General features: G+C 56.3%; 8 protein-coding genes across 8 annotated transcripts; 3 read left to right on the top strand and 5 right to left on the bottom strand.

Annotated features, from left to right (window-relative positions):
- Window positions 1-1,026: 1,026 nt before the first annotated feature.
- Window positions 1,027-2,094, bottom strand: PHACADRAFT_251723 (uncharacterized protein; the record flags this gene model as incomplete). Its single annotated transcript, XM_007393126.1, has 1 exon — window positions 1,027-2,094. Exon 1 carries the CDS (start codon window positions 1,987-1,989, stop codon window positions 1,030-1,032), a length of 960 nt encoding a protein of 319 aa, XP_007393188.1. The 5' UTR covers window positions 1,990-2,094.
- Window positions 2,095-2,410: 316 nt separating this feature from the next.
- Window positions 2,411-4,281, bottom strand: PHACADRAFT_251725 (uncharacterized protein). Its single transcript, XM_007393127.1, has 5 exons — window positions 4,015-4,281; window positions 3,600-3,717; window positions 3,363-3,546; window positions 3,159-3,313; window positions 2,411-3,109 (listed from the first exon to the last, which is right to left on the bottom strand). Exons 1-5 carry the CDS (start codon window positions 4,144-4,146, stop codon window positions 2,604-2,606), a joined length of 1,095 nt encoding a protein of 364 aa, XP_007393189.1. The 5' UTR covers window positions 4,147-4,281; the 3' UTR covers window positions 2,411-2,603.
- Window positions 4,282-4,568: 287 nt separating this feature from the next.
- PHACADRAFT_251727 (uncharacterized protein) lies at window positions 4,569-5,728 on the bottom strand (the record flags this gene model as incomplete). The annotated part of the gene is made up of 5 exons (XM_007393128.1): window positions 4,569-4,825; window positions 4,890-4,994; window positions 5,050-5,331; window positions 5,390-5,564; window positions 5,622-5,728. The coding sequence occupies 5 exons, from the start codon at window positions 5,723-5,725 to the stop codon at window positions 4,646-4,648; spliced, it is 846 nt and encodes a 281-aa protein (XP_007393190.1). The 3' UTR covers window positions 4,569-4,645.
- A 1,207-nt stretch (window positions 5,729-6,935) lies between these two features.
- Window positions 6,936-9,171, top strand: PHACADRAFT_89628 (uncharacterized protein; the record flags this gene model as incomplete). The annotated part of the gene is made up of 8 exons (XM_007393129.1): window positions 6,936-7,167; window positions 7,230-7,335; window positions 7,593-7,650; window positions 7,713-7,822; window positions 7,870-8,009; window positions 8,066-8,191; window positions 8,259-8,400; window positions 8,457-9,171. The coding sequence occupies 8 exons, from the start codon at window positions 6,936-6,938 to the stop codon at window positions 9,169-9,171; spliced, it is 1,629 nt and encodes a 542-aa protein (XP_007393191.1).
- A 433-nt stretch (window positions 9,172-9,604) lies between these two features.
- Window positions 9,605-10,862, top strand: PHACADRAFT_251732 (uncharacterized protein). Its single transcript, XM_007393130.1, has one exon. It carries the CDS (start codon window positions 9,914-9,916, stop codon window positions 10,286-10,288), a length of 375 nt encoding a protein of 124 aa, XP_007393192.1. The 5' UTR covers window positions 9,605-9,913; the 3' UTR covers window positions 10,289-10,862.
- Window positions 10,863-14,597: 3,735 nt separating this feature from the next.
- Window positions 14,598-14,899, bottom strand: PHACADRAFT_251735 (uncharacterized protein). Its single transcript, XM_007393131.1, has one exon. It carries the CDS (start codon window positions 14,879-14,881, stop codon window positions 14,606-14,608), a length of 276 nt encoding a protein of 91 aa, XP_007393193.1. The 5' UTR covers window positions 14,882-14,899; the 3' UTR covers window positions 14,598-14,605.
- A 2,001-nt stretch (window positions 14,900-16,900) lies between these two features.
- On the bottom strand, window positions 16,901-19,250 carry PHACADRAFT_206722 (uncharacterized protein). The gene is made up of 8 exons (XM_007393132.1): window positions 18,393-19,250; window positions 18,268-18,336; window positions 18,061-18,207; window positions 17,971-18,012; window positions 17,792-17,912; window positions 17,611-17,740; window positions 17,462-17,558; window positions 16,901-17,401 (listed from the first exon to the last, which is right to left on the bottom strand). The coding sequence occupies exons 1-8, from the start codon at window positions 18,976-18,978 to the stop codon at window positions 17,346-17,348; spliced, it is 1,248 nt and encodes a 415-aa protein (XP_007393194.1). The 5' UTR covers window positions 18,979-19,250; the 3' UTR covers window positions 16,901-17,345.
- A 3,120-nt stretch (window positions 19,251-22,370) lies between these two features.
- Window positions 22,371-23,723, top strand: PHACADRAFT_206723 (uncharacterized protein). Its single transcript, XM_007393133.1, has 2 exons — window positions 22,371-23,255; window positions 23,409-23,723. Exons 1-2 carry the CDS (start codon window positions 22,459-22,461, stop codon window positions 23,509-23,511), a joined length of 900 nt encoding a protein of 299 aa, XP_007393195.1. The 5' UTR covers window positions 22,371-22,458; the 3' UTR covers window positions 23,512-23,723.

Below are 23,723 nucleotides of genomic sequence, written 5' to 3' on the forward strand. Positions count from 1 at the left end.
ACTTGGAGAGCGATAGATTGGGGGTTTGTGCCCGTAACCGTCGTCAGCGGCATCAATTATCTCTGGTAGACTTTTATCCACGTCCGGAGTGTTAATCATCGACCGAGCTTTGGTCTGCCGTTTCTTGAGGCGCCGTGGCGGAGTAGGTGGACGGCAAGGAGGAGTAGGCGGTTCGTCTTCGTGAACAGCTTCTTCCTTCTCATTGTCCGAGCACAATGAAGAGGTAGTAGTAACGTCTGTGTCTGTCGCAGTAATGGAAGGCCATGTCCGGCTAGTTTGTGAGAACAAACTGTTGGTGGAGAAATTGGACGTCGAAGGGATCGATGAGGTGCTTGCATCAGACATTGTAAGCGAGCTTTCTGTTGCGACACGCTTGAGAGCAACAGCTACAACGCAAACATGAAATGATGTACTCTTCTAAGAGGCATACACCCACCTGATTCACCATCCGTTTCATTATCGGCGTCGTCTCGCTTGCGCTTAAGATCATTTGGGGCGTTGAGTTCTGCCATTGACCTCCGCCTTGCCAACTGCCGCAAGATTTCCTTGCCTTTCTCCGTTCCGCTCAGGGAGCGTGCAAGAGCAACCCGACCCGTGTCTGAGGTAAGCGGTGGAGCCATTTCTCCGCTTACCTTTTTTAGTTTTACACTCTTCACCTCTGTCAGGAACGCCTGCATCTTCTCTGAGGGCACATTTACTGACGGACGACCCGTCATTTGAGCCTTAATTGTGGTTCTCGACGGTGGTCTAGCGATGGGCGCATAAACCGGATTAACTGGCGCCTCCTTCGGGGGTGCCTGTTTCCTGAGAGCAGCTCTAGCGGTGACAAGGAACGATTCAGTAGAAGCTCTCGAGAACGCAGAACTCTGACTCCTGATGCCCGCAATGGTTACAGGAGCTGCACGGCGTGTCGAAGGTGGAGGCGGCGGCGGAGGTGGAGGCGGCGGAGGTGGAGCGTCTGGTATTTTCTGTTTCGTCCGAGACTCTGAGAGCTGGCATCGAGCTCAGCAAACGCGAATGGACAGATGACTAGTATCGACATACCTGCCGTTTTAGCACGACAAGTTCTGCTTCAAGTTCTCTTATCCGCTCCTTGTCTCGCCCTCGCTCTTCTAGTATAATCGTCGTCTCTGGATCATCTGCTCGGTCCTGCTCCTTCTGCTGGTGCTCTTCTTGGACTTCAAGCAACTCTCTCTCCTTTCCACGGACGCGAAGCACCTTGGAATTACCCTCTTCGTAAACTTCCTCCGGCTCAGTCGCCTTCTGCTTCCCCTTGGCTTTGACAGATAGTACCGGTAGTACGTTGACAGGAGCCTCCGGGCCAATGGGACTCTCAATCAAGAGACGTCTGGGAGGAGCGGTTCGAGTTGGAATAGGAGTATCAGGTATAGGCGACGAGCGTGGCGACGCGGTAAAGTCTTCGAGGAACCGCTTAGCGTCCTCGGTATTGGATGTGATGCGCTCGACCAGAGCAGGAGTCATACCTGTTGGTAAGAAAGGATTATCGCCCTCATCGTGCTCGAAGGGTCGTGGAAACTGAGACAAGTCCGGAGGTTCTTCAGGCTCTTCCGCAATCTCGTTCATAGTCGGCGCGGATGGAAGCTCTAGTTTGACCTCGTCGTGACGAGCCATGAAGTGTACCTGACGATCCTCGGCCTTCTGGGGAGCAGGGGTGGGATCGAGGGAGGGAGAGCGAGGAAAGAGGGAACCAGGCATGGTAATACCACGTTTGCGCTTCTGTAAATCGAGAGTAGATGAAGGGGGCTGCACAGTACATTCTTCTGGTGCGGATGCTTCAATGACCTCGAAAGGTCGGTGTTGTTGGTATGTCTGTTGCTGAGTCTGAGCTGAAGATCGTGACCTAGTCTGCTGCGTATTGGCACTCCTTGACTTTTCAGCCAGAGGCTCTTCATGGGTTCGATCTTCCGGGACAGCCTCTGGGGCAACGTTCACCCGCCCATGCCGCCTGGTCCCCTGTTCTTCGGACATTCCTTCTCGCATGGACAACGTCCTTTTCCTCTTCCCCCGTGCATTTGCATATTGAGCGCCAGCATCTAGCTTAACGCGCGACGACGACGCACGAGGTGCTTGCTACAGGCGAAACACGCATCCGTTGAGTACTACAGGCGTGTAAAATCTAGGCGTGGAACTGACCTTGGCAGGAGGTCCTCCCCCTGTGGCCGTCGTTACAAAAGATTCGATTTCTCGCGACACAAAGTCGAAGACATTGGACAACAAGCCTGAAGGCTGTTTCTGCAGTGGTTTGCGCTGGGCCATGACGGACTCGGAGAAGCAGCGAGACGGTGTCACGGTGACAGTTCGCGGTAAGCGTGCATTGGATTTCATCATTCCCACGGTTTGTTTGATAAACGGCACCTCGCGTCGCGTCACTAACACCGATCGGTATTAATTGCTTCTGCTCTGCGCGAACGCGCAAAGCTACATATGCATGACTTGATAGAGCTCGTAATCGGTATGACATCGCGTATATAACAGACATTTAACGAATAGATAGAGTCCATGCGAGCTTGAGCCAGACCGTAGAAATGGGTAACCGTAAGTAATCATCGCAATACATCTGTGAGATTCAAGTTGTCTCGTCATCACGGGTAGGGGTTATATGTAGAATAAGTTGGGGGAGACGGAGCCGCCGCACTGTGCGTTACTGCGTCGCGCACCCTTGAATAAGGGTCCGCGTATTGCATCGTGCGGCTGATACGCGTGTTCTCGGGAGGAGGGCTCAGCGGTGGCGCGAAGGTCGGAGGTGAGTTGGTTGTAGCAGCGAAACCACTCGGAGCAGGATCTTGGAAAGCGCCGTAGTTATCGAAGCTTTGTCTAGGGAGCTGAGGGGCTCCAGAATACGGGTTAGTGGAGGCCGCGACAGTAGGGACGCCGGAGTAGCGGTTGTTGTCGGAAAACGGTCCTTGACTGGAGTCTGAATGCTCGTCGATAGACTTTCCGTACGGTTGATCGTAAATTGAGTCCGCTTCTTCTTCATCGCGTTCGGCAGCGTCTTCTGCGGGTGGGACGAAGGGAGGGTCGCGCGCGCGGCTGTTCTTGCCGTTGCGCCAATCCAGGAGAGTCAGGGTAAGAGTGCCGAGCCAGGCTCCTACGAAGACGTCAAATCAGAGTGAAAGCACTATTCATAAACTGCTTACCGAACGCAAACCAGAAAAAGACGCAGCCAGCTTTTTTCGTGGAACACCAGCCAGGGAGACCCTTTACGAAGCTATCACCCCCTGCCTTTGCGTTGGGGTCTTTCGATGCATCCTTGCAGCCTGGCTCAGTCCACGCGGAGATCGTTGTGATGAAGCTGAAGTAACAATTAGAATTACACAGTTTCGAAGGGAATGCATACGCACGCGATCAACAAGCTAGCTACAACTCCGGTAGCAGTGAGGATGAACCCGACGCGGATCTCGTTCAACGCGCGGGCCAGTCTTGCACCTTTGTCATATTTTTCGTAGATGACAGGGACCATAAGCAAAAACAGCGAGTAGAACATGCCAGAGATCGAGATGAAGAGCGCGAATCCACTCAGGCCCGCTAAGACAGCGTGATCATTAGAACGAGATGTGCGTCAGACAGTGGGCACTCACAAGGGCCGACATGGTGCTGAGCCTGGAATGACGCTACACTAGCGAAACAACACATCGCAATGAAGTTGAAGAATATCTGCAACGTGAAGAATATGATTGCCGGCTTTGAGACGATCATCTAGGACGCGCGTTAACACACATGTTAGCAATGAGTTTCAAAGAGTATGAACCCATATCCATATAACCAAGAACAAGGGAATAAACAACAGCAAGACCAGAAAGCCGTCTGTCTCTGCTCCCATAGGCGGCGCAGTTGGTTGGAGTTGAACATGAACATGATGATTACGTAACACGATGGGAAGGATGAGAGTGTGAAACAGCGGCTTGTTATAGCCACTGTGGTAAAATAAGCCGTGGATGACGACAACGTTCATGGACGCGAGGAGGAACGGACGTCAGAAGGTGAGAGACGTACATCATCTTCGAATGGTGCATGGCCGCCGCTCGCAATTCCCGCCCCGGTCGTTGAAGGTTGTAATGGTAGCGTGCCACGCTTTTCAGGAAGCACTTTGGATGATATACTTTGCACAAGGTCGGAGAACGCCATGGAGTGCGGTTGAGAAAGGGCGACGCAGAGCGCAAGGAGGACACCCTATCGCCCGGGGCTCCGAGAGGGTCTGTAGAAAGGGAGTACTGAACGAGGGAAGAGAGTTCGAAGAGTAGAGAGCAGTCAAGTCGTGCAGCAGGGGGTCGTCTGGTAGTGGGTCGTTAAAGTGTCTGGAGAAGAGTAGACAGCAAAGCAATGAGGTCGCGAATAGAGATGAGTGAGGCGCTGCGCGCGCACCGCACACTGGATTATTTTTGCTTAGTCAGCAGGATGACTTTACCCCACTTCACAGCCTCGGAGTCGTGTCCGTCTCTCATAACTCGGTCCCTGTGAAAATTAGCTACAGTGGCTTATAATATCTGGTGTATTTCGAGTACACTGGTGCACAAGGGCGTTGAGGTGAGGTTTAACAACAGTATCGTGTAAGTAGTGTACGATGTACAGTGGAGCCTGAGATCTAAAGTTTGACGGAGCTCTATGGGAGATAAACAGATGCGGGCTATGCACGGCCAACAATCACACTGCCAGGTACAGGCTCCGCCAAACCCCCCAGATCGCGCAGCTCTGTGAAAAAAGTTGAGCCCAAGGCGTTCAGGATGTCAGAGAACGTTGTGGGTTGCCCCAGGGCGTATCGCGAATATGACGGCGAGCGTCCATAGGAGATGACTGCGGTCATGATCTAGATATTGAAGACGGACGACACGGCAATGAGCACGTAAGAAACAACACGCAAGATAACTGACCAATATTTCGGCAGTAAGACCCTTGATCGCAGATGCTGTGGATCGGAAGCGGTGCATTCTGTACCATGAGTTACCCAGCCATGTCCACTGGCTATCAGTATGGTTCTGCGCGTGAATGATGTTATTGAAAACTTGATGACATTGAACACTCTAGACTCACGTAGAATTGTTCATCTGAAGGCCATGGTTCGCTCCCAATGGCCACCAAGTCTTCCTGTTGACTGAGATGGGGATCCAGGAAGGCTTCAAGGGGGTGATCAAATATAGCCTCAACCTCGCCTTCGGAAGGTACGAGCCTGTGGAGCACAGATATGTCCGTGAGAAGAGCAACGACTGGGGATACCAGGAGTCTCGTTAATGATATGAAAGGCCGAAGAACGCATAGCGTATAGATGCTGGAATGGTGCAGAGGTAAGCCAACTTCTTCAAATGCTTCCCTGTACTGCGTTACATAGGGATCTTTAGGAACAGGGTAGATACGTTAACTGGCCTCTACCTACCGCAGTCTCAACGACGTCGTTGTCCGTTTCATCCATTTTGCCTCCTGGCAGTGCTGTTTGACCAGGATGCGTTCTGAGCGTCTTCGAACGTGTGGTCAACAGGACCCTCAGAACGCCATTCTTTTCGTAAAGCAACACAAGGACTCCGGCTCGCTTGGACTTTGAGACCTTGCTCCTGAGCGTACCTCAGCATCGCCACATATGTTTCTCAAGGCACGTACTAAGCACGTACAGGTCAATATCCTCTGCCTTATGTGCGAGCAGCCTCTCGATGCACTGCTGCGATTTCTTGGACAGTGTGCTAAGATCCGTCGTCTGGCCTTGTAGGATGGTCATGGTAGGAGTTGAGTCACTCGTTTGTAATGTCATCTTAGCTGGCATGCTTAAAACCGGGTCGGAGTCGCGGAACGCCACCAAGTTATGGGGATGGGGACGCGGGCTCCTCGGCAATAGGCGCGGCTGCCGTTTTAGGAAGCTGTGCAAAGAATCACCAGCTGAACTACTGAAGTCAACAGTCGCACAAGCAACCAGGCATGTGCGTTAAGTTAAGTATCTGTGTGTGGAATGTGTAGCTGTATCCGGTCTAGGAAGTCTGTACAGCATGGCCGTCTACTGCCAAAGTTGTTTGGAGACTCCTCGCTATATATCGCGGGGCCCGGAGCAGTGCTTTACTGCGTGCCAGTTCAAACGCTCAAGTTAAGGCGAACACCGCAGTCGTGACGTGTAACATCTTAAACGGCAGCACTCCACGAATTCACTCAAACATCCTGGCAATCACGTATCTACACCGCCTAGAGACCACTCGCCGAGGCTTCTGCTTCCCTAAGCGCGGGCTACACATGCAAGAAAACACGGGTCCCACTCCCGTACTCGTGCCGCGGCACTGCTTTAGGCTTTGTCTCGCTATCCTTCGGTTGTCTTCAGTTACGCATGCTGTCGCGCAGCGCAACACTTGAAGGGGAAGGCACAACGGAATAGTTGGTTGTGGCAGAAACCGCAGCTCCCGAAAACAAAGCCTGAACGGAGACATCGCAACGAGCGCACAAATAGTGAGGCCTCGAGGTTTCGCTTATGTGAATGACAAAAACGCCCCGTCGGGCCTTGTGGTCGGCCCGCTTATGCACCATAAAGGGCCAGTCAGAACAAGGCTACACAGAGCTGTACAGATTCCGTCATTGGTCTAGGCGTGAGAACAGGGTTGTTCTAACTAAGCGCCTAAATCGCCGTTGCACCGCCAACCGAGCTCAGACTGCTTTTGACACGACCCACGACGAGTACCCCTCACCCGTTTTCCTCAAAGTTACGACCACACCCTCTTGCTTAGCTGTCAGCTGAGCTGAATTGTACTACTTTTCACTCGCGATACCACCACTTGTTCTCGGCACCCCTTCACACGACCGCTTGCTGGCCTCGGTCCTCCGTATCATTATTCTGCACGAACAGTAACGATTTCAGAGCCGTTGCCAACGCCGAAAACTCGCTCTCTACCTCGTACTAGCAATCATCTGCACCCTCGGTCAACGTACCGATACCATAACTATCCATGATGAACGCTTCCCCCGGCTATCCACCTCCGCACGACCCAAGCGCCTCTGTTTCGAGCTCTCCAACATACTATCACAAGGCGAACAACTATAGTACGGCAGATGTCAACATCCGCCGAATATCACGCACACCTAGCCCTACTCCCAGTGAGATGGCGGAGCTCAGCAAAAAGCACCTGTTCGACTTGGAAGCTATGAAGTCTCGGAAGTACTGGATCCGGAGAGAATGGCTATGTGCGTTCCACTAAGGATGGCTCCCCTGGGCCGTCGTATGCTAATCATATGCCGCTCTGTAGGGTACTACGTTATTGGTGGCATTGTTCTTATCATCAGCATACTGTTCACCGTCTACCACGAACAAATCGTGAACTGGCTCCAGCCCGCCGCGAATTGGATGAAAAAGTGAGTGAACAGCAGCCCATGCCGTAATGCGCCCCGAGCAGATTTTCGTTGCGCGAAGTCTTCCTGTCTCTATAGCATTCGTAGCTATGCGGACATATTTTAGCACCATGCCAAGTTAGCATGTTCCACAGCGCTGCACGGATGTGGCGCTCGCCGTACTTCGGTTGACGTCGTCAGATCTTCGCTTAGATTCGCAGGCGCCAAGTGCTTTTGGGGTGGACCCTGTTGTACAGCCGATTGCTAACGCGTGCTTCTAGTTTACCAGCAGGCTGGCTAATACCTATAGCCATTTTCTTCGTCATCTCGTTCCCCCCAGTAAGCAAAATCCAAGTCGAGATGCTTATGTTTGTGTTAACGTCGGCCATCGTGTTCCACAGCTGTTTGGGCACGAAATCCTCGCAATTCTGTGTGGAGTTGTCTGGGGTCTGTGGCCAGGGTTTGCCATCACTGCGGCGGGCACTTTCGTCGGTGAAATTGGCAACTTCTAGTGCGTCTCTATCTATTATAAACATACTGGTGCTCATGCCCTCGCAGCGCGTTCAGGTACTGCTGCTCCGCACGAGGCAAGAAGTATGAGCAGACGCAGATTTCGTATGCCTGCCTTGCCCGAATTGTCCGCGATGGTGGCTTCAAGATCGCAGTCATTGCCCGATTTAGCGCCATTCCGGGGCACTGTACGTACACAATTCACTTGGCTCTGATGATGCAGTATCTCACGTTGTTCTCGTAGTCACGACTGCGGTCTTCTCATCATGCGGCATGAGCATCTGGACGTTCATGTTAGCTGCCTTCCTTACGTTGCCCAAGCAATTCATCACGGTATACTTGGGTGTTGCCCTTGAAGACTCTGAGGACGGTATGCGATTGCCACCTTTGAATTGACTACATGCGATGCTGACGGAACCAATCTCCCCATTTTGCAGGGCAATCTAGCACCAAAGACAATATCATTAAATATGTTGTGATTGCCTTTACTACCATTGTGACTTTTGTCGCAATGTGGTACATCTATAAGCTGATGGCCAAGGTCAAGCCGGAAGTAATCTACGAGAGGCGCAAAGCGAGGTATGCACCTCCACGCATGACCTGCAATACCTACGTGACTTAGATCGAATTAATAGGCAAGCGAAGCTCGAAGCAAGCGGCGGCGACCTTCCGTACGGCAACGCTGCTGTGCTACAGTCCACGGTTTCCCTCGATCCTCGTAAGTCTGACTCGGAACTCCCACTTACGGCAAACTTTGCCAAGGACTCGACGTATCAACAATGGGACAGCAGCGGTCGCGCCGTTGGTTATGCTCCAGACCCGACACTGCATGCGCCTCAGCCACGAAAGCCCCTCGGCCAGGTAGCTAGCGCCAAATCGTCTCAGTCGTCATCGCCTGCGCCATACATGAGCGAACGCAACGATGGCCAACGTTCGACGCCGCTCAGGCAGAATACGAACAGTTCGACAGCTTCATGGGACGCCGCCGGCCAAGTTGGCGGGCCTAACGCGTATCCTATGTCTCGTCAGTCGCCTTACCAGGATCCGTATGCTGCGGCGACGCAGTCTGCGCGTTTCCCTCCGCCACCGGGACCTCCACCGCAGTTCGTGCCTCAGAGCGCACCGCCGATGCGATCTCTAGGCAGTTCTCCTGTCATGCCGACGGCGAGCGGCAACTACCTGCCGCCAGAACAGACGCCGACGCAGGCTCGATTTGGGGAGACGGGTGCCCCGGCGGGGCCTGGCGCGCGGGAGGCGACGCTGATGAATCCCTATGCGGCGGGAGGCCCGGCGCCGCAGTCTGCACAACAACAGCAAGCGTTGCGCTACGGAGAGCCCAGTGTTCGATAGATTCTTGTAAGACTGTAGCAGACAGACGATGTGGTTTTTCATACCCGAGGACTTTTTTTCTTTCTTTCTTTCTTAATCCTTTCTTTTTGTAAGTATGTCAACAAGGATTCAGTACGAGTGCAATGGACAGTGGGAACTGGGTGGAATGGAGAGAAGAGATCGTCGTGTTGCATGTGACAGGGACGAAGTTCTTTTCTCCTTCCGGGCTGGGCGATCGCTGCAGCGCTTCGGGGCCGCTTCAACATATTTGTGGTGGTGGCAGCCCCGGATCCGAGATTGGCGATCGTAGCGAAACCGTCCAGCCTCTCCGCACGTCCGCGTCCCCTATCGTGCTGTGCTCGACACTCGTCCGCTGCCCGCTCGCTGTCCCCGGCGTCCTCGCCCCGACGCCTGCCCGCGGCCGAGGACGGCGGGGCAGCGAGCAGCCAAGACACGATGGGTCTGCCCTAAAGCAGCACGTGACCGGGCTGAGTGATGGGGGCAGGATTGCGCAGCCCTCGCCTTGACTGCGACCCGCCAACACGTTTCTGCGCCCATTCGCCACCACCGCAACTTCCCACCCGGACGAGAAGCGTTCGCAGCGAGCATCAAGAGCCAGTGAAGCGAAGGCAGCATTGGGAGCGTAGATAGCTTTCAGATCGTGAATACAGTTGGTCTGGGAGAGCGTTTCAAGCGTCCCTCTTTGTCCCCTTTTGGCACCGACGTCTCCGTTTGCCTTCCCTCTCCGTTTGCCTTGCAAGCCATGACCGTATTTGTCCCTCGCCAGCCACAGTCCCAGCCCATCGGCCTCCCCACCGCCGATCGCAGTGCCCCCGATCCCCTCGCCACACCCAGGGCTGTCCTCCCCCGCGCCGTCGTCGCCGCCGCCGTCGCCTCCCTTCCCACGCTGTCTCCTGTCCTCCTCCCACACGAGCCCGAGTACTGCCTCGCCACAAAGCGTAAGCCCGCCGACACAGGCGACGGCGACCCCGATGCCCCCCGCTCCATCAAGAGGTCCAAGAGCGACCAGCAGGAGGGCCTCTTCGGCCCACTGGCCACGCCGCCACAAGGTGCGATTGACTCTCACATCCAGCCACCCCTCATCACACTCACCCACCGCTTCTCTTCCTCCAGCTGATGCGCCGCAACAATCGCCCTTTGACATTGCCATCGAACAGGCCATCGCCGCGGCACTCTATGTCTTCCCAACAGACGCCCATTCAGAGCCTGTCCCGATGGCCGTCGACGGCCCATCGCTTGTTGATCAGCTCGATATCCAGTACCCGTCACACTCAAACCCGCCACTCGTCCTCTCGGCATTCGGAGACGCCCTCCCCCAGGACGCTGCCTCCCAGACGTGGCAGCAAACTCCCGTCCCAAGCTTCTTCTCGGATGATGTCTCGTCACCACCTGTCGCGGGCCCCAGCACCCCCGTCGTCCCGCCACCGGTCGTCGCCGTCGAAGGCATCGACATCATCCCCGAGCAGCCCCAGCCTGTGCTTGCAGCAGAGGCGGAGCCCCAAACCCACAACCAGGCGACGCAGCCTGAAAAAAGAAGACGCAGACAGGACTCACTGTGGATGGTCGCCTGCAAGGAGCGCGTGGGCAGAGTGTAAGTACCCGTGCGCCCTTTTTCTCCTGTCGTCGCAGTCGGTATACCACCGAAAGCCGTCGAGGTGGTGTCTCACCACGGTGTGGTGGGGCACTGGTGTGCCCAGCATTTGTACCAAATAGCCAATGTCCTCCCGAGGCGCTCGGGCGCCTGCCAGGGCTATGGCATGATGGCAGTGCTAATCGGATGGATCGGTGTCCTTTGTGGACGCCTCGTGCTCAGTGCTATCCAAATTCTGTGTTCCGACGGGTCCACAGCATAGTCATTAATGTCTCACTGAGGCTGTACCAAGTTGCTGACCCGAATTCTTTCATCTTGCAGGATAGGCCTGTGCGGAAAGTGGGACACGCTCCGAAAAATACTTGGGCAGCCCAAGAAGGAACTCGAGCAGGCTGAACAGCAGCCGCAGAGTTGCAGTGACTCGCCCAGAGACATTGCCAATGCGAACCGGTCTGATTCATCATCCGCGTGCAAAGATCTGCCGATGGAGATATACACGCCATCTACGTTCTCGTCAGACGATGACGACGAAGATGAGGCTGAGCGGGAAATGAGCGAGTCTGAGCTCGAGGAGGAAGCAGACATGTCTTTCGAACTTGACTGGGATTCGGACTCAGACGCTGACGAAGACGAAGAAGGGTCGGATTGCGATCCCAGCGTTATCCAGCCAGATGAGCACGAGACCATCATGGACGTGACCTGCGAGCAGGCCGAAAAGCCTTCGCTTCCTCTGTCTTCACCTCCGCCTGAGACGCCGTTGCCGCCCGCTCTAATCGGCACCATCCAAATCTCGTCCACACCAGAGCTTCCCCGCTTGTCGAGCTTCCGAGCACAGAACATTCGCGAGTGGCTCCTGCCGGACCTCAAGCGCGGGACTCCTGGTCATGTGCACCCCAGCCATTGCGGCGTTCTCACCCGCGAGCACCTCTGTGCCGCTGCCCAACGCGACCGCGAAGCGTGGCGTGCAATGTGGCAATGAATTCCTGGTGGCTTTTCCCAAAGCATCCCTTCTCGTGATCGGAACACTCACTCTTCTCCCGCTCAGTTGTCCACGTCTATCGGTCTCCCCGGATCTGCTGCATATCACAATACCCCTACACGCAACTCACCCCTCCGCTGTTCTCGTACATACATGCAATCTCCATCACATCGCTCGTGGCTTTGCTTTGCACCATCATATCCCTCCATCTGTGCTCATTTTGGTCTTTTTTCTTCAATTCATTTACCCTTCAGTTCGGTCTGGCGTTCTCAATGTTCTTCTGTTTCTTCTTCCATTTGTCGTGTCCTATACATTTTGCTCCGTACCCGTGTATCTATATACCTGTCCCGCTGCGTTATAACGGACCACACTTCTGCTCGAATAAGCCTTGCTGTGCGGTATGTCCTAGGACCATTGTGGCAGTACGTAAGTATACGAATACGAGTCTATATGTACAAGCGAGGATAGGTTCTATCACCGAACTCTACAAGCTCCTGGGCCCCGAACGACCGGGGCTGGCAACGAAAGGCAACGAAGCCCCGCACCACACACTTCTCGCACCACACACTTCCCCGGCCGCCCTCATCTCCGCGCACCCGTACCTGGAGACCAAGCAGACCAAAGCGCGAGAACTCGCCGAGTCCGGTTTAGCCTCCCCACTCGCTCGTGGCAACCCTGGGCATGCGACCACGCGTGCGCGCACGGGGACTGTATGCAAGATAGCCTTAGATAGGCTTCGTGCGATGTTTGCGCAGGTGCGCGCGTGTGGGCTCTTCATGTGCCTCGCGCGGCTTCGCATAGGGCCCGACGCGAGCGGTGGTGTCTCAGGTCTTTAGAGTGGGCTTGTTATTGTATACGCTACTGTACACGCCGGGATGCGCCCAGCCGCTCGCGTATTTCCGGTACGAACTTGGCGACGGCGCAGCAACTTGCTAGCTACTGGCAGTGGCCCTGCAGGCACGCTGCGGAGCGACTCGCACAGACATGGTTTTTCTTTCCTCTTCCGAGCGGCGGCCGGTTTGAGTCTCAGTGCGCAAAACGTTGCGCCTGAGGTCCACAATGGGACAAGGGTCGCGGCGAGCGCTGGGCACTCGCAACCGGCTTCCGGCAGAACGCTCTTGCAGATGTGGGCTCAAAGCGTTGCGCTCAGTCTGGGGACCGCGGACGGCGTTCATGCCCGACAGGGTTGCGCGCGCGCGGGGACGTCGGCACCAGAAAAAAATTTACAGCACGAATGAGGGTGCGCGGCCTACATGGTACTAGACAGATATCCAAGAGTCCGGTGGGGATATGCGGAAAGAAATTAACTACCGGTACATGAGGGACTGTGCGTGTATCGTGTGAGAGAAGGGGGGGAAGGCACAGGTAGCCGCAGCTCTAGTATACGAGTTGTACAGGGAAAATGAAATCCATGAGAGTACATGACAGCAGAAGCGAACCGAGATGAGCATGAGAGGAAGAAAGAAAGAAAAAACTACAAGTGTACGGGGAGCATGCGATAACGGCGGGTCGTCAGTGGGTCGTGTGGGTATCCGGGAGGATGCATGAGGCAGTCGTGGAGCCCGAGAGCGAAGTCCTGGAAGCGGAAGAGGGAGCCAGTGACGGCGGAACGAGGCGGCACGCCTCGTTGCATGACGCAGGGATCACCTGCCGGTGGCCGCGTAGCACGCGTGCACACAACGTGGCGTGTGTGCGCGGGGAGACAGCCCTCTACAGCATGAGCTGCAGGCTGTGCTGCTGGGGCGCGAAGCCCACAAAGGCGTCGGGGGCCCACGGCCAGCTCTGTGCGGAGAAACGTGTATCAGTGATGCGAGCGAGGCACGAGGCACGCGCGAGGCGACCACTCACCCTGTGTGCAGGCTCGTCGCGCTGCCGGTGGTGCATCCAGCTCTCGCGGTGGGTGCTCCGCGGCGGCAGCGGCAGCGCGTGCGCGTCTGCGTCCGAGTCCTCCTTGCTCCTCCTCGTCGTCACGCTCACGCGCCGCGCGTGCCCGCGCTGCGTGCCAGGCGGCGGCGGGTGGTACGGAAACTCCTCGCCCGCCGCGACAGCGGAGACGACGGCTTTGGCGTCACCGTCGCGCATGTGGCCCTCTGCCACGGATCTCTCGGGCTCGGGTATCGGCGCCAGCGTGGACTTGGGCATGCCTGCGAGGCGGTGTATGTCGTCCAGGTCGGGGCCAGTGAACGCACGGGGCACCGCAGAGGCCGTCTGCGGCGGCAAGTTGCTGACGGCCTCGTAGTAGGGCGAATGGAAGGTCAGGGACTCGGGAGAATAGGGCGAGTACCCGGAACCGACGCTCCGACCTGCGGGTGAGTAGTAATATTGCGGCGAGCTGGGCAGAGCAGGAGGCAGCTGCGTCGGCTGGGCTCCCCGCTGCACGGGGAAGTAGGTCGTGCCGTGGAACTGAACTGTGCCTGTGGGTATAACCTGGACTGGCGACGGAGGCTGCGGTTGCTGCACCGGCGCAGGAGGAGACACCTGCAGCTCTGCAACCTTGGGAATCAGCGGCTCCGGATGCTTGTACGCGCAGAGGGCTCCGCGTGTGCAGTTTGGCCAGGCGAGGCAAGGCGTATGCGGCACAACTGGGAAAATAAAATTATTCCGAAGGTTCATTTGCGGAGAAACAGCGAGCTTACACAGGGTGATTGCGACTGGGTGGAGATACGGACACTCCTTGACTCGGCAGAGCCCTTGCACATAGGCCCAGCAGTGGCTATGCTTGCTTCCGGCGCGCGAGTCACCTGGCCGAGACCCATCTGGAAACCTGATATCGTTCGTTACATGGGCGGCCAGAGACAAGTCATGGATGCTGCGCAGAGGAGTCAGACTGTGCGGCCTCGTTCCCGAGGAGCTGTGAGTACGCACTATCCACATTCGTCGCCCAGTGGGCACCAGCCTTGGTTCTTTGCAAAGTGTCTGCAGAGCGTCGTCCTCCACGAGAGCGGGCGGAACTGAGATGGCTGAGAGTGTCCTGACGATGTGGCCGATTGTGGAGGAGAGAAGGACGGGAAGCTCCAGTTGTACCCGCTTGCCTCTGCGGTCGGTGGTGGGGGCGACATGGCGGGCCAGCCGAAAGGCATACCGGTGGCGATCGCAGGGAAGGAAAAATTGGGGTTGAACACGGGAGGTCTGGCCTGCATAAAGGCCGTCAGTACAGGTGGAACGACTGTCAACGGAGGGATGTGCGGCGTACCATTGTGGGCGCCATCGGGTAGGTGGGTTGTATCGGGATATTATTCGAGTGGAGGTACTTGCACTGGTCACCTTGTGGACAGTGACCGAGTGCATAATTCCTGCAAAACTTCTCTGGAGACGGAAAGGTGAGATGGAGGAGATTGAAGACAATAGCGATGGATTTGACGCACTCTTGTACCTCCCCGACATCGACGAACTCTGGTGCGATGGGTGCTTGGGAACGCTCTGGATAATGAGCTGATGGCTCAAATGTGGGCTCTGAGGAGAAGTCGGCAGAAGAGAGACGAGTTCTTGGCGAGCGGCTTATATCGAGGTTGCGGAGAAGGCGAAATGAGGGGAATCCGAGCAGAATATACGAACCAGGAAACTGCACGTGAGACCCACGCGCGTAACCAAAAAGCTCCCAATGCAAGCTCTTTGTCGGTGCCTAAAAAGTGCAAAGCACACGGGAGGACCTTCCGCTCTTATGAAGGGTCCTCCGGAACGACAATAGCCTGTCCCGGAGTTCATAGAGAAAAAGGCTGTGGCAGAAACACTGAGTTGAGGACAGCGAGGGAGTCATCCAGTGCGAGGCGGGCAGCAATCCTGCGGCAGGGGTGACGAGGCGAGCATAGCCATGGGCAGAGAGGTGAGGGGCATATTTTCACCTTGCGCCAGTTTTCAAATGCACAGCTCTCACCACGAACACGCTGCAGACACGAGCCCGTCCCAGCCTGCCTCGTTCCCCCGGGAGGCGTCCGGCGAACCTGCTCTATCTAGATAGCGCTTACCTAAGCGGCCGGAAGCATCCGCCCGCCGAAGCCTGCAGCGGTCGTGATTTGGGCCCGACGCCGGTGGTCTCCGTGGATTCTCCGCGTGCTCTTTGAGGTACATGAACGGCTTATGAACAGCGACAGACGCACCTCCTGGGCAATCTATCGTCCCACGTCGCCGACGCTCGCCCGCCTCCCCTGCCAGCGCAGACTCGCTTCGAACACCTGGCGGTCTTCTCCGAGGCTGCTCGTCGTGTGCGGCCTGGACCTGGCGTTGACCGTTGCCATCGGCGGTCACCACTAGCACCCTCAAAAGTGCTGGGCACACACAAGCCAGACGCGAACTGTGGCTTTGTCTCTGCAAAGAAAGGTGGCAGCAAGGAGGTGGCAGGCGCAAGGAAGCTGGTCGTCGGGCCATTTAGACATCGACCCTGGATCTCAGATCGAGTCTACAACGACGTCGATCACTCAGAGGCCTCGATCGCAGGTTGGCCGCGAACCTCGATCGCTGCAACAACCGCACTTTTGCTCGACGGCATGCTCCAGCTCACCGTGTCCAGTGCCGCGACACACATCATGCTCGGTGGCCGCGCTACGACATCTGCCTGAGGATCGTCCGGTGGCAAACATATCAATAATACGTCAGAGATCAACGCAACTTCTTCAAGAGGCAGTGTACCAGTACATGCAGGGAAAAACAGAGGGCCTGGAACAAGCTGACAGCCTCGACACTAGGCAGAAGCAGTTCATAAAACTCCAGTCTCTAGACTCGTATGCAAATGTCCTGTAGCGTTCCGTAAAGCCAGAAATATCATTGCAAAGCAATCAAGACGTCACATGAGAGATGGCATACATGACGACCCGCCACAAGCCTTGTCAGGTGCGGTGAAACAAGGGTTGCCTCGGCTGCAGGGTGACATCAGGCGGGGTCCACACCGCACCCGTACCTTGGTTGGTCTTGGCTACACAGCCGAGGCTACTGTGCGATTTTAAAAAGTCGCAGCCATGTCGAGGATGCAGAACCGGGAGTTCCGCAAACCTCGGATTCCTCCCTGGCCGGCGAAATAAGTGGAGAGCAGCATCGAACAGAACAGCTCCCATCGATGGTACCACTTACTCTGTATGTAACAACGTTCGAACAATCCCACGGCTTACGGTGACCGGCTACGCGCCGCGACTATCGCGACCTCCCATCTGTTAGAGACGTAAGCTCCGAAAGATGCTCTATTGGCTCGCGACTCGCGAGCTGAAGACATACATCAGAGTGCCGAGATGCGTCGGCAATTCGAATACATAAAAGACTAGCTGCAACTGGGTACATGACATGACGTAGATGACGAAGAAATGATAAATACACAGCTCTGATAGCAATGCGAAAGCCAGGGGTTACATTACAGAATAAATACGAGATCGTCCGTGGAGCGTGGATGTAGCGTAAAAGGCATAGTGATGCGTACCAACAAAAAGCGAAGCACCGCTCAGAACTGGGAAGACAAGAGACGGGAATGACGGTCAGCGTCATGCCGCCGTGGATGGGAACGACACGCGCCGTAGCGCTGATGTCGGTCTGGATGCACCCACCATGTCGCCCGACTCGAGATGATACCGCTTATGGGGCGGTAGGTAATCCTGAGCGAAAAAAAGCAGCATGATTGAATTAAGGTTTCGCCATTTGAAAGTACATAGCGCTAGATACCTCGATTTCTGGCTGCCCTGTATGACAAATATCGTCAGAATCCCGCTCTCTGTGCCGATAGGTCGCGACGGGCTTACCTGGGGCCATGTCCCAGCTGCGGGAATGTTTGCGGCTGGCAAGCCCCTGGACGTCCATCGCGATATCTTGCGCTGCGGCCGAATAATGATATGCAGACTGGTCGTCTGTGAGCTCCAATGTATAGCTTGACATCTGGTCCAGGACATACCTGGCCCACGGCCCCCATTCCCGAGCCGCCCGCCATGCTATGTGGATCGGGCTGGCCCCACTGCTGCTGCATCTCCCTCATCGCTCTCCAGCCGCCGACCGATTCCTGAGAAGGGACACCATTAGGCTTACTGTGAAACGCGTTAGCGGAGGGCCATGTGTGGGAAACGTGATGAACTCACTACAGCCCTGATATCTGGTCGTGACTCTGCTTGGGACTCGTCCTGATTTCGCCGTGCTCCACCGCAGATGCCTGCGGGTCTTCTGCCGCATACGGCGACTTTCTCGACGAGGTCTCTGACGCTGCCGTAAGTAAACGATCAGATGCCAGTCAGAAGGCGCCGTCGGACGTGCTATTCACCTTCACTACCGTCCGGACGACAGGCTTCCATCAGCGACGACACTGCTCTTTGATCAGTACAACACCCGTTCTTGGTTCTATTGTACTCACTGAGTGCGTCCCGACGTTCTTCGGCAGCCACCACCTGCTGCATAGCCGCAGCTTCAACATCAAGGCAGGATTTGTAACGTTTGAATGACTCCTGTGTCTCCCGCTGTGCCCGACTCAGCGCGGCTCGCGCGCTTCGCAGCTGCTTGCCTGTTTTCAAACATTATCGTTAGGGCGGATCTGACATGGGGATGCAGAGAGCGCACTCACGGTTGGTTTCGACTTCAGACACGACCGACTGCATGTCGCCGAACCCCATCGCGGGCGAGGCAGCAGACCCTGCAAGAGATAACGAGTGAGCCGCCGTGCTGTCTCCGAGCTTCTAGGGCTCGCACCTCGTTCGTCCACCGCGTCCCAGCTCATGGACGGCGAGGTCGAGCTGCCCTCGAGCAGCTTCTCGTCGATGTACCTCTGCACGGTGCGCGGCGACTGGGTCGGCACCTGGCCGTGCCGGAGCCGCGGGTTGTGGGGGATGCCCGCGGCCTGCCGCTCGATGAACTTGCGGAGGAAGGTGAGCTCGACGTTGTCGGGCATGATGTACGGCGGCCCCTGGATCTCGCCCTTCTGCATGAGCAGCTCGAGGTGCGACATGACCTTGTCCTTCAGCTGCTGGAGCCACTCGTGCAGCTCCATGTGGTCCTGGTCCGCGCGCGCGTCGTAGTCCTGCCGCCGCCGCGCCTTGCGCCAGTACGTCTTGGTCAGCTTCAGCGCGCGGTTGACCTCGTTGTCCAGGATGCGGTACCACTCGGTCGCCTGGCGGTTCAGCTTGACGGGCAGCACGCCGGGCTGGACGCGCAGCTGGAGAATGGCGCGACCCTCGCCGTCTGGGAGGCCGAGGACGCCCTTTTGGCCCTGGTTGCCTCTGGTGGCGCCGCGCGAGACGTTGCCGAGTTCAGGCCATGGCAGGTCGTCGGTGACCATGGTATCAACGAGAGGCAGAAGAGAAGAGAAGTTGACGGGGAGAGCAAACGGGAAAAGTCAGGATTACTCTGGGCCTCGGCAGGCCCCTTTTGTGTGGTTCAAAAGTGGGTGTGGGAGCGACGATTTCATTTTCGATTCTTCTGTTGATGGTGAGCGATACCAGTCTGTGTTGCTCAGGGCGCCGCCCGGCAAAGTGTTGGCTCAGGAAGTCTATCATCACAAGACGACCGAAAGAGGACGGTTCACGGGACGCTGATTGGGAGAAAATTGAAATCTGGATGCATGTGTACATTACTGGCACTTACCTGATGGTATCTCCCCGCGCATCAAAGGGCTTGTATGCCCACCACTGGGGAAGGCAGCTGGCAACAGATTATTTGTTTGGCCCGGAGGAAGACGATGGTGCTCCTAGATTTGCGTTGACAGATTCCAGTGCGAGAAGGACCTGTAATGATCCGGGTGTTCAGGCCACAGGACACACCACAGACTCTTCTGCCCGCCCGACGCACGAGAAGGAGGGCGTGGGTGAAGGAGAGAGCAACGAGGGACCATCGACCCATCTCGGGCCTCCTCGTGCCGCCGGTCACCTGGCGCCCACAGCGCGACCCTGACAATGCATCTTGTTATCATCCGCCGCCGCCTCCTCCGCCGCCGACATCATCCACCGTACTACGCAGACCAAAGCTCACACCCCGCTGAGCTCATGGCTCACGGTTGGACTGGGGTCACGTAACCATGTGGTGCCGTGCCTTTCCGGCTGATAGGACCATTCAAGCAGCAGGCGAGGGTACATCAGCCATTTCGTGACGGCAACAGCTCTCAGCTGCATCTGGTGATCGTCTGCACCCCACACCAGATACGGCTCCCATAAGGGGTCGCCCACAGGTGTTTCAATCAACTTCTCAATCCGCCCAAAGCGCAACAGGTGCGCCCCGGAAGAATGCGCGGATGAGCAATGCACCCGCCAGCGACCGGCGACGAGTCGTGCGGGCCTCATCCCTTCTCCGTCGGCGGAGTCGACGACGACGCATGGTACAGCTATGCCATCTGTCACATCGAACCGAGTCCGCAGCTCCGCCTGTCTCTTCGGCTAAAGCTTCACGGGTGTACTCGCAAATTTGCTGGCGCAGCATCCGTCGCACAAAAACCATGGTTCAAACCCTGCCTCCTCGTCGTCCGTGGCGCGGGGCTGTGCACCCGGCACCGGAAGGAGGAGATGCGCACCTGCGGCGTTGCATCCATCTCGTGTCCTAGTTGCGACTGATCAATGTTGTCAATATTGCAGCATCCGCCGGAGAGCCGCGGCCATGCATCTTCGATCACGGCTCGATGTGGACATGTCAGTGCGGCAGAACTCAAGACCAGGCGCGACCTCTGGCTTACCCAACACCGGCGAGATCAACGCGCTTGCGAATACGTCACGGAGATGATTCAGGTGGCATGCACCGACCAGGTCATCTTGAACGTGCTCAGCGAGGCTGCAGCTCATACGAAAAGGACATTGGAACCGGGGTAAATCTAGATATAAGTACTGTACGTCGGTCGCACAAATCCGCAAGTGCTTGCCATCGGATGTGGGGCACCCGCTCACGAAGGCAGCTCGAATTTCTGTGTCCTGGCGGGCTGCACCATGTGTACATTCGTATCAAAGTAATTGATGAGTTCACTCACACACTGTATCCTTGATCAATACACTTTCCGAGGGTTGTCGCCATTCAGGACCTGGGAAGACCTGGGAAGGCCGAAACCAGCATGCGGAGGACCATGGACAGAAGAAGCAGGGCAGCATAGCCACCGGGGGACTACGATCACTCACGATTTTGTGGTGCCTGCCCTCCATCTTGATGCGCATATGCGTCGCTGCTACAAGGGTGCAGTTTCGCTTTGCAATTAAACTCTTCTCGTCGGTCGCACAGCGGCGTGCCGATTCTGCCGCGACGGTTGAAGCTATGATCCATCCTGGTAGCGACGATGCATGAGCTAACTGCGAAGCTAGCGAAAAGCGGTCGTGTTCGAGATTTACGGTACCACAATCATATCATTGAGATGCGCCTGCAAGAGAAGACATGCTCTTACGTTGTACCCAGGTGTTCCCTGGGCCAGCACGCCGAGGGGCGGACCGGTAGGGGAATATATAGGGTCCGTGCGGGGTGATGCTTCCCAAGAGTATAGGGCGGTATTTGATCTGGTGAGCTCAGGCACTTGGCAAAAAGCACTAGAAGCACAGACAGGTTGAAGGTTTTGGACTGTGCCCCACCCTGGAGCCGTTTCGGGAGGGGGGGAGGGGGCCTCGACAAACACCCTGCACGCCGCCCTGAAGGATCTGTGACTGCGTAATGATGATGCGGACAGCTCTTCGCGCCGGGGCCTGCAGTGAGAAGATGACAAGGAAACCTTGTTGGTAACTCACCGTTCAAAAATCGACAATTTAGCTTCCTGACTGTTGCTGCCGAGGAGATATCCAGGCAGGCCGCCGGAACTCCCGTTAGGGTTGCAGAAGTCTACCGACCCTGTCGAGAGCGTCGGGACATCGCAGGAGCCCCGGAAGTTCCGGCAGAGCGCACCTACAGTAGGTAGGGCATTCTTGTTTCAGCACGCGCAACGATCTATCTTTGACATAGAAGACTGACCGGGACATGGCAGTACAATACATGCACAGCACCGGGGCATTAAGCACAAAGCAGCAAATGCCCAGTACACCAATGCGTAAAGGTAACACAGCGTAGCAGCCAGGATGTAGCAACCTGTGTATGGACACTGCGAGACTGATCCTGTCGAGACGGACGAGTGAGAGACGGTTTCGAAGCTTGAAGGTTGGCAAACGAGAGGCGGGACTGCTCTCGAGGCTGCGCCAACGGAACGATTTCGATTGAATCCACCTGGACCCAGTGCAGACCACAAGTCGACTTGTTTGCAATAGAAGGGAGCTCGGAGGGAAAAGAAGCTTCAAGGTACGTCCCGTGGACCTTCTATTCACGTCCACGGGTCAGCTTAAAACTGGATAACAGCTCGAACTACGTTGTCGCAGTTTTAGACTTGTCTTTTGCGCTGGTGCATGGCGCGTAACTCACCATGCCTGCGACATCGATATCTTTATCTTGAAAGTCGCGCGCCCTCAGGCGGTCGATGGTTGTGTTGTCCAGTTGCTCAAAACCGCCGCCTTGGACCGTTAGACGCGCGACGCGATCGAGAACAGTATCAAGCGCCGGTGCATTATAGGCGCTTATCTCCGTAATGCCTTCCAAATTCCCTACTGCCAGGAGGCTGTGAGCGAAACGAAGATATCGTACACTCACTCACGGCTCCAGACCATCTGTGCCATACTTTGGTCAGTATACACCATGATTTTTTTTTGCTGGACAGCTCTGGATCTGTCGGACGTGCAATCTTGGCCTTAATCTTCGCTTAATTCAGCAGCGGCTAACAAGCGGCTTGATCAGACATACCGAGCGCAATTACGTCCAACTTTCCTTTCAAACGATGAGCCAACCCAGGGACCCGTTGCCTACTCCGGCGACGACGACACGTCGCGCTCTCAACTTACGTCAGCAGCGGGCTTCGAGGTCGCGATCTGCTACCGCCAACTCACAGCCCAGCTCGCGGTCTGTGTCCGCCGCTCCCGCCGAGTCTGAGGAAGACAGCCCGCCCCGCAGCGTCATTGACGACGACGGCTCAACTGTCGCATCGTTATCGCGACACCAGTCCATGTACGACGTCAACGATCCCGGTCGGGACCGTCCGTCCCGAGGGGGGAGCAGGTCTACCCTCATGGGGAACCGCGCATCCTCTGTTGGGCGGACAAACGGCGAGCCGAGCCCTCGCAGGCGCAGGAGACTCGGTCGTGCGGAGACGAGCCTGACCGTTATCTCGTCTGAGCGAGAAAACTTCGCCGACGAGCCAGGACCAAGCTCGCGTACACGCTCACGCTCGGGCACATCAGCGTCTCACCAGAACGCTGCACCACTGCCCCAGTCTCCTATAGATGTTGACGCATTACCTGGCTCGCCGGAGGCCAGACTTCCTCGGCCGTCCAAGAAGCGGAAGCGGTCCGCATCATCGCCTCCTCCCATGCCAGCTTCTTCGTCAGATGTCCTGACGCCTTCCCGCCCTAACCCGGAGCATCTTTCTGCGTACGTCTGCCCGGTGTGTTTCTCGCCGCCCACGCGCGCGACGATGACACCTTGCGGCCACGTATGTTGTGCCGAGTGCCTCTTTACCGCGATGCAGTCCACCATCGAACGGACTGTTTACCACGGCCCGGCAGCTCAGCGAGCGAAGTGAGCGTCACATCTCTCATGTTGTCTCCTTGGCTGCGTCACGCCACCCCCCTGCACGCCTTCCTCCGCGTGATCGTGGCAAACGTGTCTCGTGCCGCAGTCATTAGAGTTACGGCTTCGCCTGCTTTGTGCTTACTCTTTCCTTTCCTCTAGGTGTCCTGTGTGTCGCGCAGCCATCCCTGGGTGGGACGGGAAGGGTCGCGGCGTAATCGGATTGAAGCCACGCGTGGTGTATAGCATAGACAATGGCCGGTGACCATTCGTCTCGCCGTGCTTGAAGTAGAACTTTAGTATTGAACAAGGACCACACGATGCCATCCAGTAGTCTTGTACTTCGCACACTACCTCGTCTTCTATCATTCGACAACCATCTCCCCTGACAGTTTTGTTTAGCGAGCCCACCACGATGTACACGTCCGTCTCATCTTGCTTCCGATAGCACTCAATGAGCCCAGAGTCCAGAATAAC

The sequence above is a fragment of the Phanerochaete carnosa genome, assembly GCF_000300595.1.
Source record: "Phanerochaete carnosa HHB-10118-sp unplaced genomic scaffold PHACAscaffold_3, whole genome shotgun sequence".
Classification (NCBI taxonomy): domain Eukaryota; kingdom Fungi; phylum Basidiomycota; class Agaricomycetes; order Polyporales; family Phanerochaetaceae; genus Phanerochaete; species Phanerochaete carnosa.